The following is a 17,500-nucleotide window of genomic DNA, read 5'->3' as shown; positions in this document are numbered from 1 at the left end:
AAATTTCCCCCAATTTTCAAAAGATGGAAAATATTGTACAACTTTCCTCTGGTATTTCAATTCCAATAAAAAATGTTTAAAACAAAACGTGGTTAGTCACTGTCCTTTACCCATGGTACCAGGGTACACGACAATGTCAAATTTGCTTTCAAAAGTAAAAAATAAAGTAATGGACATGCCAAAAACATCCATGGACAAAAAAAAACAGATTTTCCAACCTATCCTTCTACTGTTGGCTCAAAATATGCTTCCATTTTTCCTATATGGAGCACTGAGTTCATACAAAAATGTCCACTTGGTGCCAAGACATACCATAGTTATCCGGATCGTAAAGAGAAAAGTACCCCCCTCCCAGTATTCCCACCCAAAACAAAAAAAAAGTATTATATGTGGCTCTTACCAGTTTGGTCCCACGCTTTGGACTTTTGTCCCAAGAGGTGATGTTATCCTCCTCCTGCGCTCTTTTCCAGGGTCGTCGGAATGTGTGGAGAGGCAAAGGAGTGACTTGAGTACTTGACACCCATTTCCTCCGAGCTTCTGCCTCCTCCTTGTGGAACCGCCCCCTCATAACTGCGGTCTGGAGCAGAGCGACGTCCAATTGGCCTGGGTGGACCCCCATTCTGCTCCTCCTACCATGTACAGCGTCGGGACCAAGGGGGGGACGCCGTCTTACACGGCGGCTCCAAGCCAGTCCGTGGGGAGACAGGAAGTTCAAAGTGCTCGGAGGCGGCGACCCACTCGTGCAGGAAGTGGCAGCCCACCCAAGACAACACACACACATATATACACACGATGAGTGAAGGAAAAGTTGACACAATGAAGCTCAAATGGAGCAAAACTGGCACATGAGCGGAAAAAGGAGTGACAAATGGTGACAGTACAATCACATAAAAGTCGAGCTACTTTTTCTTTACATTCGTTTAAATGAATGGACTTTGTTTGATTTTTAATTGTTTTTAAGCAGTCATTTCATTGTTCTTAATGTTATTTTTTTTACTACAGACTACTATTATATATGATCTATTATTGTTATAATTGAATATTTATGCCTCTCTGCATTTCATCTTTGTTGATCCATTTCAATGACTATTTTATTCGTTTGACCTCAAGTGAAATGACTTCAATTTAGCCTGCTGGAATTGGGTAATAATTTTCATAATTTTAGTCATTTCAATTTGTTGATTTAAGCTTTATTTGAATTGATTGCGGGCCAATTGTGCTATATTTTTTGTATAATATATATTTATAATTCTTACAATGTGATTATTTTAATTAATGTGAAACCTAACCCTGTAGAAATCCACAACTAATAGAGATATCTAACCAGTCATTTTCTTTCTATATATGATTAAGGCTTAACAAGTTTTCATGATGGGAAAACAAAACCCATTCAGGACTCTGAAGTTCTGATTATTGTTTTATTTTGTTTTTATAAAGAAGTTGACAGTCAATCCTATGTTTTTTTTTTGGTGTTAGGAAATGCAAGGCTACCACAATAATAAACAGATTGTTAAACTTTTCTTCACCGCCTTTGTAAAGAGTTTTTTTTTTAAACAACAATTCATATCGCATTTAAGAAATTGTGCAGATGTCCCTAACACATTAGCCTTTGAGTTGAACTGGATTTTTTTTTTTTCAATATCAAAACTTCATCTCAAGAGGGAATGTGGCCAAAAAAGAATAAATATGGACGATACAAAAACAGGGCACATGATATTTACATAAACGTAAGATATGTACTATATATATATTTATATATATAGAAGAAAGATTAACGAGCATTAAAAAAGTTAGGGAGCGTATAAAAAAGAACAATCTGTGACATCACGATAAATGTTATAAGTCAGCCTTTTCCGGGCCTCAAAGTGCTCATTAGACGTAATCCAGATGCGTATATTTATATATATATATATATATATATTTATAATTAATACAGAGGAAAGTAGTACCTTTCCTAAAAAGATATTAGTACACTCTGGCACTTTTTTAGGGGGGGCGTGGGGATTCGTACCCGGGTCCATCAGTCTTGTGGGATTCTAAACGGAGAGGGAGAGGTGATGGCGGGACAAAATGGCAGCGGCGCTCAGGTCTGAGACGTCCGTGCGGAGGTGGTGGTGGGGGGCATCGCTCCTCCGGGGCCCGGCGTGCTTGCACGTGTGCTTCATGAGGTAGGTCTCCTGCGATTTGAGACGTGCCAGGGGGTCACGATAGGGGACAGGTGTCAAAGTGGCGGCCCGGGGGCTAAGTCTGGCCCGGCGCATCATTTTGTGCGGCCCGAGAAAGTAAATCATGAGTGTCGATTTTCTTGTTTTAGGATCAAATGATATTTCCTGATTTTCCCCCTTTTAAATCAATAATCGCAATTTTTTTCTTTTGTATTTTTAGTTCCAAAAGGATTTTGTAAAATCTAAAAATGATATACAAATATTTTCTGTTTTCCACTTTGATTTTGAACGTCAACAAATATTTTGTTTCCTTACGAAGAAAATAAGCTCAAATAAACATTGTTTTGGCTCTATAAAACAAAAAACCTGAACATTTAGGGCTTTTGATCCAGTTCTTTAACCCATTTTTTTAAAAATATCTAAATATTATATCTAACGTACAGGTGGGCAGTTTTGCAGACAGACAGACAGACAGCGACGGGACTCACCGACGTGTACGCTCTGTCGCACGTGGCGCAGCAAAAAGCCCGGGCCGTCTTGATGGCGTGGGCCGACAGGTGCATCTGCAGCGACGCGGCGTCCGAATACGCCCGGAAGCAGTTGGAACACTTGAACGCCTTGTCTTTGTTGTGGTGCCTCTGGTGGGACTGCAAAATGGAGTTTACTATTTATTTGTCTATTGATTTATTAATGTTATTTGACCTTTCTTTTTCATTCAAAAAAATGGCCTTATATGTGTAGAATTTGTATAAGTTGGCTTGAACAAGGTTAACATTGTTGACTTGGTGTATTGAACCACATGTAATTGATAGTAATTGGAATTGAAGGCAAAATAGAGCTATCATGAAAATGTAGTTTCTAAATAACATGACTATTATTTAACGTTTTTCATGATATATCTTTTATAAGAAAACTAATGAAAACTTTTTTATTACCAAAATATAACTAATATACTAAAGTACTCATTTTAATAGTACTTTTCATAGTGCAATTGAATGTGTACTTTTTAAACAATCTTTTTTGAAATGAGAAATACATTAGGTATTTGCTGCTTCTCACATATATATATATATATATATATATATATATATATATTAATGGAAAATACAGCCAAACCATATTTAACTTTGTAAAACTAAATTTGAAAAAAACAAAAAAAAACAACAGAACAATAACACCCAAACATTTTTGTCCAAGTTAACTATATAACCCACAATATCCATTATAGCCTGAGTTTACCTGCAGATTGGAAAGCTGCGTGAAGGCCTTCTCACATCCGGGTTGGAAACATTTATAGGGACGATCACCCGTGTGGATTCTGAGCCGCCATTTATACACAAGCCATGAAAAAGAAGAGCATGTTAACACAGTAAAGTGGACAACATCCAATCAAAATAACCGCTTTCCCCACCCACCTGGTGTGCTGCTGCAGGTGCGAGAGCTGGCGAAAGCACTTCTCGCAATAGGCGCAGCGGTACGGCTTGAGACCCAGGTGGATGCGCAGGTGTTGCGCCAGGTACGGCGCGTTGGCGAAAGTCTTGGTGCAGTGAGGGCACTTGTACGCTTTGGCCTCCGTGTGCGTCTTGGAGTGGATCTGCATGTCCGACTTGGAGAAGAAGGTCAGCGGGCACACTTTACACCTGCGGAGAGACGCCGTTGACAGGTTACGGGGGGTCGACGGGGGAAATCCCGCCCACTCGTACCTGTACGTCTTCTCTTTGGCGGCGATGCTGATGGACGACTGGTCGTTGCCGGCGGCCAGGATGGGATACGGCACCACCAGCAGCGAAGAGCCGTTCTCGGCTTTGATTTTCCGACGCCCTTCCTTGGGAGGTTTGGAGACCCCGAGGAGACCCACCAGACCGCCATTGCTTCTTCCAGGATCCATTCCGTGAGGGTTGGTGAAGCCGCAGAGGAGGTGGGGGGTGGAAGCCCCCGAGGGAGGGGTGGCGGGGGACGTCACCTCGGAGTTGTTGAGGTTTCCCGTCCTGGACGCCAGCGAAACTCCTGGCAAGACAAAGACATTTCAGATGGGAGGGGATGGACTGTCTCCAAATTGGGGTTGAAGTGTGTTTTACCCGAGAGGTGGTTAGCCCGAGCGGGGTGCTCGATGAGCTGACGCCAGTCCTCCCACAATCCTCGGGCTTTGATGGCCGCTTTCTCATCCAGGTTTAAGTTGACGTCACCCAGAATGCGACCTGGAAAACACCTTGTTTTGATTAAAATCAATGTATGATCCAAAAAGAACAAAAGAATTCTTTGCAACTGAGTGAAAACATTTCAAAACCTATTATTTAACATTCACATTGTGTATTGTAATAGAATTGAATGGTTAAATTTAATTTTCTGACATAAGTGGAAAAAATATATATAAACATATAATAATCTACATAATGAAATAAGAGAATTAATAAAATGAAAATCTATGTGTAAAACATATTTTGTGACAACAATGCTTGTAATATGTTAACATATTTGTTAATATAATTTCATAAAATAGTATGCAGTGTAGCCTAACCCAACCTAAAAAGTGTTCTAAAAATGTAACAAATGCTTTATGTGAAGAATTTGAACTGCATGTACTTTCTGTTAAATCCAATTTCATGCAGTTTGAAAAATGTCCATTGGGATTTCTTCATTTTGTGCCACAAGAGGGAGCCGGTTACTTTCAGAATACTCCTTTCAAATCCATTTCAGCTAGAAATAATCACCTCCCACTTCAAATAGACGCCCATCACCATCAATGGCATTCAATGAGCAAACACCCACATCTCGAAGACGACTCTTGTACCTGTGAGCGAACTGGAGGTGGGCCGCGCGGGGCTGGCGTGCAAGATGACATCTGGCCCGCCTTTAGACGAAACGTGCTGGCCGGCATCCGGAGACAGCAAGGGCTGCTGGGAAGGGGACGTGACGGGCGGCGCGTGAGACGCCCGGATCTTCTCCGCCATCAGTTGCTCCTTCAATTAACAAAACGAAGAGAAGATTTCATGTTTTTTTGTTTAGTGGGGGTGCTTTGTCATTGATACTGTGCCTAAAAATAATCCCATTTGAACAAAATAAAAGTCCCTGGTGAATTCCATGAGATGGCGTTGCCAAGTAACACAAAATGAATGAATGACGAATGCAAAAACACTTTGCACCAAAAACATTTGAAAGTGGAGCAGACTTGGAAGTGAGAACCTACCTGAGTGACAGCCATGCTCGGTGGCGGGGGCCAAAAATAGGGACTGTTAAAGCGAGGTTCAGCCATTCTGGAAGACAAAGAAGAGAAAAAAAACATCAAAATGGCCACTTGGGACTGTTTTCACAAACATGGCGGCCATTTTTTTCATTTTGATTCCATTCTATCCATCAAATTTGGAAACTAGGAGGGATGAACACACTCCTGCTTATTTTGATCAAAATGGACTGTCCATTTTTATATTTTTGCTCTTAAGAGATTCAAATATGTTGACGAGAGACATTGATTGGAATCAATCTGAACTAAAACATCAAATGTTTCAGTAAAGGAATACAAGGAAATCAATTAAAGCGTAATGCATTGATAAATATCGTCCTTTTGATCCAAGGTTGTGTGAAAAGAAACATTTGTCAGTTCAAGTTCAAATGATTTAAAAATTAAATGAAAAAACAGCTTTTTGTTCGTGTTTATAGGCGGATTTATAACCGCAATGGAACTGAATGCAGTAAATGTGGGCACCGCCCCCCATTTTGGCAGGTGTGCACACCTGATGCAGGAGTGGTCCAGTGACTTAGTAGCTGACACACAAAAAAAGTGAGAAAGACAAGGCATTCATGCCTGTTGTTAGATACGCAGTCACGTGAGCTGCGCTTTTGTTTGGGGCCTCCGGGTCAAAATTGTTATCGGTGCAGACGCACACTTCCAGTCCAACGACTCATTGACTGGAAAGCAGCCGAAATAAGGTTAGCCTTAAAATAGTTGCTTTTTTTTGAGAATATCTATTATTTTTAGCATTTGGAATAATTGAGTGGTGGAATTTTGAGAAGAATTAAGCATGTTCCTTTGATTTGGAATAAAGCAAATCTCAGGTGGGAGTAGGGATGGACCCAAATACACTTTAGGACTTCCGATTAAGTCCGATTTGTTTTTTTTGTTTTTTTAAAGGTACATTTTGCAGAACTGATGCTCATATTTTTGACCAGTAAAAATAATGCAAAATTAAATATAGACCAGTAAAGCATAAATAATGCATAAATGTTTGCATTAAATATTTTTTTAAACACCACAAGGTCAACTTTTCACTATAAAAAAGGGCAGTAAAAAAAATAAACATAATACAAAACTATATTATCATAATATTCCAAAGCATAAAGTTAATATTATAAGAATAATAATAATAGATTTTTAAACAAAAGCTTTAAACTAAATGAAAGAAAAAAAACGTAAAATTGGCATAACAACAAATAAAAGCAATGATTTTTACATTTTTCTATTATGAGTAAAATAGCTGAACATTGTTTTTTTTTTAAAATATATTCTGGGAGAGACTGACGTGTGAATAGTTTGGAAAGGGAAAAAAACAGTTATTGAAAAAACGTTGTTGTCAGATGCAAAATTCAGCACATTTTAAGCACTTATGGTATATTTTGTGCTTCTGCAACAACACCCTTAAAGTTGTAAAGCCTAAACAAAATGCTTCATCGTACTTCTAACGGGTTTAATACGACCATTGGAAAAGCGTCGCACCATTCCCGCAAGTTGGACAAACTCGCAGTAGGTGAAAGCGATCCACTCCATCCGCCATCATTAGACAAATATTTAGGGGTGAAAATGGGGGAAGGGGTGTACGGAGCCCATGTTTTTTTGGTTGTTGCTCTTGGCTGCCGTATGCGGACCAGTGTTATGCCTCAGCTAAAACAAACACAGGCAGGAATGGTGAAAGAGTGCCAAAGTACGCAATGAAAAATGTCTGAAAAACGGCCAGAAGGAGAAGAGGAAAAAAAGAGAAAAAGAAAAAAAAAGACGATCATTTCTGCAAGCAGAAATTGGATTCAGTGCATATGGACCACGTGGGGAAAAAAAGTGGATTTAATGCAGAATAAAACCCTCTGATTGACGCTTTGGGGGATTTTGTAACGTGGTTCTTGTTTTTGTATATTGGAAGGGCAATTTGCATATCAAAAGGTTTTCGTTATGGGGAAAATTCCGTATGAAGAAGTCTAGTAGAGGTCCCGTTGTAGTTTTGCAAATGACATCATCGGTATTGGGGAGTGCTAAGAAAAAAATGTCCCGATATGTCCTAATTTGAAAATTTTAGTTTCCAACCGCTGGTGGCCCTCTCCAAGATGGCGATTGACGTCCAATCGCTTGGCTTTCAAACAAATTTCTGCCATGAATTGAAACGAGTTTATCGCCAAGACAGTTTAGACGACGTCAATGGCAGCTCACATATTAAGAATCACAGAAATACTTTAAATTTGAGTGAGTACACGTGAATTTTGCATTTTTTTTAAAATGGAAGAATGGTAAAAACCTTCAAATATTGATGTGCGTTTTAAACACGTTTTAAAGGGATATTATATGAAATTTAAAAAAATTATAATAATGTTTAAACAGAAGCATTTATTTTAATGAAAAATGGCAAGTTGAACCCATTTTTTTTTAAACAATACAACATTAAAATAGGTTGTGTAATTCATCAATAAATACAGAAATAAAATAACAAGATTAAAAAAATACTTCTGGCTGAATAAAAAAAAAAACAATGTTGGAAATTTATGTGAAATAAAATAAACAGCATGAATGTGAAAAGCCAAAAGACAATGTACACTAAAATTCTAACAACCTAAATGTTCTGCAGAACTGAATAAAATAGTTTTAAAAGGGAAACAACTACAAATAAATTATGTAAAAATATATCATATATTTTAAGCAAGTGTTACTAAAAATACAACAAAATAAAATGGTTATAGACTAAAAAAGTACAACAAAGGTAATTACTATATAAGAGAAAAACTACTAATTGGCCACTTGTGCTTCAACAGTTTGACATAGAAGATAAATAGTATAAAAATAATAACAATAATAATGGTGAAACTTATTTTAAAAGAGCTAAATAAGAAAAAAAACAACTATCTGCTTGCTTGTGGGTTCCTGTTGTATAATCCAACATCATCATCATCTGCAGTCATAATTACGACAACAGCGAAATGACTTCTCGAGTGGCCGACAATATTAATTTTAATAACTAAGCGACGTTTCATTGTGCCGCTTTCGGCCTTTTGCTGCAGCCCCGCTTTTCCCTTTTTCTCTCATTTTTTCGGATCGCCTGTTTTTCTCCCAAAATGAGACAAAAGGCAAACAAAAATGGCAGCCTCTTGCTCGCTTTGAATTTTGGCGAGCCGAGCCGAGTGAAGCCGAAGGTAGCCGAACGCAGCCGAACGGAGCCGAACATTTTGCAGCTTCAAATACCCCATCCTGACGGTGGGGGGTATAAAAAAAACAAAACCCCCCCAAAAAACCCACTGACACTTCCCCGAACAAACGCATCAATGTCTTCTTCTTCATGGAGGATGCGAGGCTGCATTAACACGATCACCAAACGGAACATTCGTGGAATGCGTCCGATTTGGACGCAATGTCGCGGACGCGTGGTTCGGTTTGGGCTACGTTTTTTTGGGTTGAATGGCAACTTAGTTTTTAGCACGATCCGCCTAACGCACGAGTGGAAATCGCCATGGATGAAAAACAAAACAAAAAAAGAAGGCTGAACGTTGTTCTTACCTGACGGAACCACGTCCAGAACCCGAATCAGGCTGATCTGTCTTCTTCGTTTTGCAGTCGGGGGACTCGAAACCTTCCGGGTCGCCCCTCCGTTCACTTCTGGGTCCTCGTGCACGACCACGACGGCGAGCCGAATCTTTGCAACAATTTTGGGATTTTTTTCAGCCCCCCCTTTCTCATTTTTTTTCTCTTTTAACCCATTTTATGCCACCGCGTTTTGGGGGCGGCGTGAACGCGCGTTCTCCATGTTGGGAGAAATGGCGAGAAAGACGTGAACGAGCGCAAGCTGGCCTCAGGTGCACGTGTGAAAATGAACAACAGAGGGCGCCGTTTTCACGTAAACACAACCTAGGGCCCTTTCTATTATTTCTATTGCATTTGTGTAATAGTACATGATGATAAATAATAAAATAACCTCATCTCATTTTCAGAACCTCTTTATCCTCACTATGGTCACATATGTGTGTGTGCAATTTATAGCGTCCAATTAGCCTACCATGCATGTCTTTGGGATGTGGGGGGAAACCCGAGTACCCGAATAAAACCCACAAGGGCCCGGCGAGAACATGTAAACTCCACTCAGGTGGACTGACCTGGATTTGAACCCAAGACTACCACTGATAGGCCAACGCACTAACCACTCAGCTGCTGGGCCGGCCTAATAAAATAATCATACAATTAAAATAATACATACATAAAAAATAACAAAAACAATAACAATGATGACTTAAGAATATTTTTTAAACGAACAAAAATACATAGTCACTTGCTCTAAAAAGTTTTGAACAGTTATCCACTAGTGACCCTGTAACAAAAAGATAAATAAAGATTATTTAAAAATGGACTGGTAAAGCTCTTTATCTAGCAAACTATTACATATAACAATTTTCGTATGAATTTTCGAATGAAAGAGAAGTCAGACTCCAAAGTTTGTCTACAAAAACAACAACAACCGCATCCAATGAGAAAGTGTCATTAAGGAGGCAGAACTTAATTAGTGGTCACTTCCAATGAAATAAAAACAAAATCTGACGAAAGTTTAATTGTTGGCATTTTCAAGATGTAATAACAGTATGCTGTTTGGATGCATTTCTCCCCTAATTAAAACGCAGTTAAAAGATATAATCAATTAACAAGAAAATTAGTTTTGTGGGATCCCATTATGAATCAAGTCACCTATTGTTTCTGTGGAATTGGCCTAAGGGGATGAATTCATTCAGCGCCATTCAGGGCAATCGGTGGTCTGTCGCCATCAATTGCAGGAAATTACTTCATTCCTTTTCTCTTCTTTTCAAAGGAAAAGTTACTGCTTCCAAAAGTGCTCATAAATCAAATGGTCTTATCTCCTTACTGATCTGACTTGGAATGCTAATCTAACAAACAAAAAAAAACAACAAACGACAATACCTAAAGCATCAAAAATGTATCAAATGTGATTTCTTAAAATGCTTAGGGCAAAAACTCCCAAAAACAACATCAACAAACAATTCAAACGCAAACGTCAAAAATGACATTTCTTAAAATGCTTCAGGCAAACAAAAAAACAACAACAACAACAAATGACAATCACATGAGCATCAAAAATTTACCAAATGTGACATCCTTAAATGCTTGAGGCAAAAAAAAATCAAATGAAAAAACAATAACATAAGTGTCAAAAATGGGATCTCTTAGAATACTTGTGCCAAATAAAAAATGAAAAACAACAACAAACTACAATAACATTAATATAAAAAATTGTCATTTCTTAAAATGCTTGGGGCAAACAAACAAAAAAAAAACAACAAATGACAATAACGTGAGCTTCAAAAATGTAGCAAATGTGACATCTTAAAATGCCCTAACTAACCCTAACAAAAAGCAACAAAAATGTACCAAATGTGATCGCTCTGGTCAAACAAGTTCCTAAAAAAACATAAAAGCCCAAAAGGCCCCGGGGTGCCCCCCCTAACACACTAAATGTATTAACATGCAGTGAAATCCTCCCTTCCCTCCTCAGTGTTTCATTCTCATCTTGTTTGTTCTGACACGCTTTTCTCGAAAGGCACTCACTTGCCCGACAGGTTCCCCTTCTTGTCTGTTCAAACAGCGAGCGCCACGCCCGCCGCCGCTGCTGCTCCAGGTGCGCTCCGGGAGGCAACAGGGGAGGGGTCGGCGTGGTATTAGCGCCAGAAAAAGTGGGGGGCGGGAAGGGATAAGCAAGACAACGCGTCGACAAGCTTCCACTGACATGCGGCTCTGAAGGAAACAGGTCATGGTAACATCTTTTTTCTATTTTTTGTTAGTTGGGATGACCTGAAATGTCCTTACCTGGCTCAATTTTGTCTGTCAACAAAGTGTCACCATTGGACACTTAAATAAGGGCATTTCAGTTGGGGGGAAAAATGGAGTCAAGCGCGTGCAGGTCTTCTTTGGAATAGTAAACAGTGCAAAGTTCAAGTATCGACCACCCGGCGTCAAATGGCGATTGGGACAAAGTGAAGGAATAATGATTGCTTACCTTGCGACGTGAAAGCGGAGATAAACCTTTGTTTTTGCGCCTGGTGTGTCCCCGCAGACATGGACGGCACGTTGGACGGGGCGTCGGTGCTGTGCGTGTTCAAGCTGGTGTGCGGCCTGGTGTGCTTGCCCTCCCTAGCGACGTCGCGAAGTCCGGTGGCGTTCTGTGCCTGCTGCATCCTCATCTTCACGGACTTCTTGCTCGCAGGTGCGTACCTTGGGTTTACTTCGCCCTGTGCGTTTGCAGGCCAAACCCCCCACCCCAAAAAAAGTGTTGGCTCTTCCAAGACGCAAGTGTCAACGCGTACGGCGAATGAAAACAACGAGACGGGACTCGTCGAACAAAGTGAAAATGATTGAAAGATTTGATGATGCATCCAAATGTTGCAATCCAAAGAAGTTAAAGAACAGAAGGAGTAACAATAAGAATAGGGGTGTTGCTTCTAGGGGATGGCCGGCCTACAAAAATGTGAATGGCAAAATTGGCAGAGTTACAATGAACTAAAACAAAGCTGAGCAAAAATAGCAATTCCACTCGACTTAAAAAAACAGCCTTGTCCACATACAGCAAACTTTTTATAATAGTTGCTCTCTAGAGTCGGCCTCACAGTTCTGAGATTGACGGTTTGATCCCAGGTCCGGTCTGGACCGTCCTCTTGGGATAGACTGTAGGACCCCCGGGACCCTTGATGATAGGCGTTTCTGAAAATGAATGAATAACACTTGGGAAAGCGTCACAGTCGAGTGATAGTCTAAAATGTGGAAGGTAATGTGATGGTTTGGGGCTGCTTAATGCTTCAGGAACTGGACGGCATTCCGTAATTGTTGCTCTTCGGAAGGGTAAAAATGTCCAATTGTGTCTTTGTGCAGTCTGCTTGAGCCTCTTGGGCATCTTCGAGTCATGGCTGAGCATTATGCCGCTTCCCGTCGACGTGGTCGCCCTCCGCTTCCTGCTCTTCCTGAGCTACCTCTACGCCACTGTGCTGATGCTCCTCACGCCGCTGGTGGCTGCGGAAATGCTCTCCCGACACCTGTGGTTGACGAGAGGCAAGGATGGGGACGAAGAAGAGCGGGAGAAGGCTTGTCTTTTCGACACCTCGGGTTACCTGTGCTGTTTGTCGGCGTGGGCTGCCGTGGCGCTCAGCCTGCGATGTCAATGCCGGTTGGAGGACGCGAGGACGGTGGCTTGCTTGGGTGCCGAGAGGTCTCTGATGTGCTGTCTCCCCAGCCTGCTGGGCCACCGGCCCGCCCCTTTGCGTCCTTGCTGGGACGTGGCCTTGCTCTGCTTGGTCCTGGTCCTGCTCACGTGCCTACTCCTCTTCAGAGCCAGGGCCTGCCAGGGGAAGGAGGGACACGCGACCTTCCCTCCCGGGGACGCTCGGCAGGGTCCGAACCTGCCGCTGGCTTTACTGGCTGTGCTCGGCGCCCTGGTGCTTCCTGTCTACCTGGGGGTCAATGTCCTCCTCCTGAGGAGCGTGGAGACCCTCCTGGAGGCCTGCATCAGCTACTTTCTGGCATGCTCGCCCCAAAACGTGGCCTCCACGGCCGCCGTGCCCGTGTGAAGCGATCGGACGCCCATTGAAAAAGGGATTACGGGATTAATATGACATGCGGGGACTGTGTTTACACACGGGCAGTGGAGGGCTGGTTAAATGCTGAGGAAGCAAGTTGAGGGAGGCTTGCCGGCTAAAACCAAGGAGGATTACGAGAAAGCGTCGACAAGTAAAACCCCCCCGACTGTTCCACTACAAACAAGTTTTCCAACTCGGTAGGGTTTTGGACAATTCCCATTATTGAGGGTTTTTACACACTAATTCATTGAGTTGATCTTCTCATGGTGCATTCAAGAATAAATGACCAACAATTGCACAGATCCGCAACTATTGATATTTATTCAAATCTTATAATTTATATTTAATCTAAGATTCTCAGTCAAGGGTCACTGGCAGGAGTGCTGGAGCCTGTTTTGAATTGGTTGCCAGGTCACCAAAGTACTATTCAAATTAAAAATATTAAAAATAAAATAATTTATGTCACGGTTTGCCTCTGCCTCGTCATACAAGGTCATGCAATAAAGACTAATTAACAATGGCATCTCTGATTGCATGGTGAAAATGGGGAAGTACCACCATTGAGTTGTTGACACGAAATGCAGGTGAGCCAAAAAAACAATTAATACGGTAGGGGGATTTCAGTAAACGTTACACAGAAAATGACATGACTTGACGGATTGGAATGTATAAAAAAGGAATGATGTCTCAATTGAATTTAAAGAACAATCTGAATACCATCAATATCTACCGGTTGGCAATTCTTCGAAAAATTCTTGCCGCAAGAAAAAGTGCTACAAAGCCATGTTGCAAACAGCTGTTGTTCCATTCGCGTCTGTTACTTGTGGCTCTTGCGGCGCTTTTTGTTGCAAATGTAAACAAAACTTGAAACTGAACACGAACATAATCCCATGCTCATGGTTCGCATTAAAACGCGCCCACCACTAGAGGACGCCAAATATTTCCTACGGGAGCCTAGGGTTGGACTGGTGGGTGGAGCCTGACTCGGAGGCCTAGCAGTGAATGATGCTATTTTTGTGTCAATGACGGCAATGGACGGTCTCACAAATTTTAATCATCCCGACAAGGATGCATTCGTCAAAGGATATCAATTATGGGATGGATTTCCATGACAATTCACCAACGCACATCAGTCAGGCTCACAAGGAGGCAACGTAAAACGGCGTAATCCTTCCTAATCCTCATTTTTTTTCCCTACTGTTTGATTCCTTTAGTAAAACAGCTGGCTGTAATCCACCACCAAAACCCACCAAAAACCTTGTGAACGCTAAAGGTGAGAAATTGCGGCACGCTAATCAATTTACAAGTCATTTATTGGACACGGGACATTTCTCCCCAAACTTCCTTAGCATCGTGTCGCACATTAATCTCATTTAAATAGAACACAAACGACATCGACGAATCACCAACGAGAAGCCCGATCATTCTGCTATTTTTTGTTTTTGAAGCAAAAAGAAAATGATCGCAATCATCCGGGCCGCAACAAATCAACGAGGACGAAAAGACAAACATTGTGGATGAAAGCCGATCATATCCCAAAAAAGGAACTCCAGATGGGCTTAATGAGGGATGGGCTTGGCTGGATTCAAAACACAGCCAACATGGCGGATTTGGCCGCGGGACAAGAAGCTCTTAAAACTCATGTCCACATGTGTCCATTAAGCCGGGCGTAACAACAAGTCACAATCATCTGGGATTTCGTCACATGGACGTCATTGCGTGATTACATTTCGGTGCCATTTAAGACAATCAATCTAGGAAACATTGGCGCCCGATGATCGGTGCCGACCCCCACCCACCAATCCAAAAGGATTGAATCTCTAAACGAGTCACCATCAAAATCTAGACCTATGAAAACATAATAACTCAGTGAAAGGTTTTAAATAAAGTATACTACACATTTGTGATTGGAACAAATCATTGATTTTTACCTTTTGAGGAATTTGAAGTTTAAAAAAAAGCTTTCAGATTGGGAACTAAACCCCAAATTTCTTCAAAATTTCAGTTTACCCTGGTCTTCCCATTATGGCATACAATTTCATTTGAATTATATATTTCTATGGCAAGCTAGAAAATCATACACTTACCATATTTTTTGGACTCTAAGTCACAACTGATTACAAATCACACCAGACTAGACCAACAAAGAATGAAAAAAAAAAATAAGTATAAGGCTCAGACACAAATAAACAATGAAAAAGAAAACACAGGAGATAGTCGATTGTAATTCAATCTCTAGGTTGGCCACATTCTGATTTGTTGAAATTTGACTTGGGCAGCCATAAAGTATTTCCCTTTCACTTTCAAAAGCAAAATCCCTGTCTCTGTAATTCATTTATCGCTTCATAGCAGCCTCACTTGTGGACAAAAGTACACAAAAAGACAGAAAGCAACAAGAGTGATGGGGAAAAAAACAATGACCTGTCATTGAAAGTAACCAATGTAAGTTGAAGCCAACTTTTCAGGTGGGCCAGGACACCTTAAGGAACATCCCTCGCTACTATGTTGTAACACCCTCATTGCCCACCAGCACAAGTCGTAGATTGGTGACGATCCAACAAAGAAAAGTTACCTGGAATGGTCAGGATTTGGTACAAAACGTATGATGGGAGAGCCCCTTATCAACTGGAAGGTCATCTCAATTCTTCCATTTTCTGACATAATATACTGACCACCAGGACAAGACCAGTTCCTTGTGAGGTGTAGACACAAACACTGTGTCTGAATGGGGTACCGTTTCAGGTTTAGCCCCTTTTTACAGTCAGTCAGATTCACCAGAATCCAACTTTTCCATCACTTGCTAAATGGACCTTTCCACCCCGTTTCCTGTAATCTTGAGTGACAGTCAATACAAATCAGACACCAATGAGGTTTCTCGTTGGGAAAACAGAACAAAGTACAGCAGTTTGCCATGGATAGATGACTAGGGAGAAAAACTCCCATTTTCTCCGCCAAGCCAAAAATGGCAAGTAGACCGACAGAAACTGAAGACTGCAGCCATACTTCGCCTTCATTTTACGATGAATCTCAAGTTTCGTCTCGACACGACAGATAAACACGGTAAACATTTCCCAGACATCTTTTGAAAGTCGCATCCGCCGAAACGATGAACGGGACCATCACGTGGAGCTCTAAAGGCGCACAGTGTTAATTCGCAGCGGCTGAACATTTTTGCCATTGGCATGACTTTGGCCTGGACTGAAGTAAGGGAAAACCTTCATGGGGAACTTCTCGCGGTAAGTGTAAAGCCAGGACATGTCGTCCGCGTTGTAGAAGATAAGCAGGCCTTTGGGGTAGTCCAGGTAGACGCCCACCTTTTCCAACTTACTCTTGACGTTGAGGCGGGTCCAGGGCTCGGTGCAGGCGCTGTATTGGTTGCCGTCGTGCATGACGATGCAGTAGAAACCGCGTCCGGGTTGGATCTGGATGCTGCCCTTGCGGCTTACCGTCTCGCTGGCCACGCCGATCATCCACTGGGTCTTCTCCGACACCATCACCTCCCAGTAGTGGACGCCGGACGCGAAGCCCTCGGCGCCCAGGACCGAAACCTCCACGTCGAAGCGTCGCGGCGAGTCCTGCAGGGGCTGCGGGTGGAGGTTCCCGTAGGCCACGATGGTGCAGTCGTCCGAAAGGATCAGTCTTTGGTGAGCCGTGATGGGGTCCAGCATCAACGCGGCGGGCACTGACGTGGCAAAAAAAAGGGCGGTGGCGGATTTTACAATAGGTGCAACAACGTCACATTTTTAAGCAGCACATAACAAGTTTAGTATTTCTTTATATGGAGAGGAAACCTTTCTTGCTGTACCTCAGCCCCAACCAACCGACACAGTGAGCTCGGATATTAAGACTGCATGTACGCCAGGAAAATTCTTAGTCTGCGTTCTTTGGTCTGGACTAAAAGTTCAATGAACCCCTTTTTCGTGTTGGTGCGAATCTTTTCCACATTGCAATATTTGCAGGGTTCCCAGGACTGGACAACATCCCCACCCATGTGTAAAATCTGGGAGAATAAACCTAATGGAGCTGTGAATCCAACCAAACAACGTTTCTCATAATGCTTTGGACAACTGAAAGTCACTTTTGGGCAGCTACTGTATCTCAACAACTACAACCAATTGACACTTTGGAGCTCATTTTTCATTTTTAGTGACCCAAATTTAGTCAAGTGTCAATAAAAAAATGGTTGTATTTCAACGTGCCATTGCTTCCTTCGACATGGAGCTGTTGATGATCCCATTGTCAAATTGGCAGTTTTTGTCTTCACTCTTCATTTACATTGCCAACTACTCCTTTTAGATGTGAGGATTATTCCACTCAACTTTCCCCAACTGACGCAGGGAAAAAAGTTTGTGAAAGTGGGGGAGGACACATGCTGATCATTTGATGTTGACACTGTAGGGAAGTCTTCCCCAAAACCATTTTGATCTTAAGTGCACCCTAGCGAAAGATGCCTTCTGTTTTTAATGTGGGTGAAAAGGAAAACTGAGACATGACTGATAGCTGGTGACTTCTCAGTA

The 17,500-nt window shown here is 41.8% G+C and overlaps 4 protein-coding genes across 7 annotated transcripts in view; 1 reads left to right on the top strand and 3 right to left on the bottom strand.

Moving 5' to 3' along the window:
* Positions 1-1,239, bottom strand: part of emp3a (epithelial membrane protein 3a (MAM blood group)) — a 7,049-nt gene extending 5,810 nt beyond the window's left edge. For both annotated transcript variants that reach the window (XM_077725478.1, XM_077725479.1), the window contains exon 1: positions 401-1,239. The gene's annotated coding sequence lies outside the window, so the exon portion shown is untranslated. The remainder of the gene's footprint in view (positions 1-400) is intronic.
* A 165-nt stretch (positions 1,240-1,404) lies between these two features.
* znf362a (zinc finger protein 362a) lies at positions 1,405-9,178 on the bottom strand. Its single transcript, XM_077725474.1, has 9 exons — positions 8,914-9,178; positions 5,353-5,419; positions 4,957-5,125; positions 4,244-4,363; positions 3,869-4,172; positions 3,581-3,805; positions 3,405-3,483; positions 2,654-2,812; positions 1,405-2,177 (listed from the first exon to the last, which is right to left on the bottom strand). Exons 2-9 carry the CDS (start codon positions 5,416-5,418, stop codon positions 2,037-2,039), a joined length of 1,263 nt encoding a protein of 420 aa, XP_077581600.1. The 5' UTR covers position 5,419; positions 8,914-9,178; the 3' UTR covers positions 1,405-2,036.
* A 1,836-nt stretch (positions 9,179-11,014) lies between these two features.
* Positions 11,015-13,448, top strand: LOC144203090 (uncharacterized). Of its 3 annotated transcripts, none has more exons than XM_077726350.1 (3): positions 11,015-11,164; positions 11,471-11,620; positions 12,283-13,448. In XM_077726350.1, exons 2-3 carry the CDS (start codon positions 11,473-11,475, stop codon positions 12,972-12,974), a joined length of 840 nt encoding a protein of 279 aa, XP_077582476.1. In that variant the 5' UTR covers positions 11,015-11,164; positions 11,471-11,472; the 3' UTR covers positions 12,975-13,448. The 3 variants fall into 3 exon arrangements, with proteins under 3 accessions (XP_077582476.1, XP_077582478.1, XP_077582477.1); XM_077726352.1 differs by having other exon boundaries at positions 11,040-11,170; XM_077726351.1 differs by lacking the exon at positions 11,015-11,164 and having other exon boundaries at positions 11,217-11,620.
* Positions 13,449-14,278: 830 nt separating this feature from the next.
* The window catches only part of trim62.1 (tripartite motif containing 62, tandem duplicate 1), a 19,973-nt gene continuing 16,751 nt past the window's right edge, over positions 14,279-17,500 (bottom strand). The window contains exon 6 of the mRNA XM_077726349.1: positions 14,279-16,665. Coding sequence (XP_077582475.1) covers positions 16,115-16,665 — 551 coding nt within the window. The 3' untranslated portion in view covers positions 14,279-16,114. The remainder of the gene's footprint in view (positions 16,666-17,500) is intronic.

This window comes from Stigmatopora nigra, chromosome 10 (assembly GCF_051989575.1).
Source record: "Stigmatopora nigra isolate UIUO_SnigA chromosome 10, RoL_Snig_1.1, whole genome shotgun sequence".
Lineage (NCBI taxonomy): Eukaryota > Metazoa > Chordata > Actinopteri > Syngnathiformes > Syngnathidae > Stigmatopora > Stigmatopora nigra.
Note: the sequence above shows the minus strand (reverse complement) of the source record. Positions and strands in the feature narration are given on the sequence as shown.

Excerpts from the sequence above, each read along its gene's own strand:
- znf362a (XM_077725474.1), bottom strand. The coding sequence starts at position 5,418 with ATGGCTGAACCTCGCTTTAACAGTCCCTATTTTTGGCCCCCGCCACCG. Across the intron at positions 4,173-4,243 it reads TCGGGCTAACCACCTCTCGG|GAGTTTCGCTGGCGTCCAGG; the intron begins GTAAAACACACT and ends TTGTCTTGCCAG. Across the intron at positions 3,806-3,868 it reads GCCAAAGAGAAGACGTACAG|GTGTAAAGTGTGCCCGCTGA; the intron begins GTACGAGTGGGC and ends GTCTCTCCGCAG.
- LOC144203090 (XM_077726350.1), top strand. The coding sequence starts at position 11,473 with ATGGACGGCACGTTGGACGGGGCGTCGGTGCTGTGCGTGTTCAAGCTG. Across the intron at positions 11,621-12,282 it reads CACGGACTTCTTGCTCGCAG|TCTGCTTGAGCCTCTTGGGC; the intron begins GTGCGTACCTTG and ends GTCTTTGTGCAG.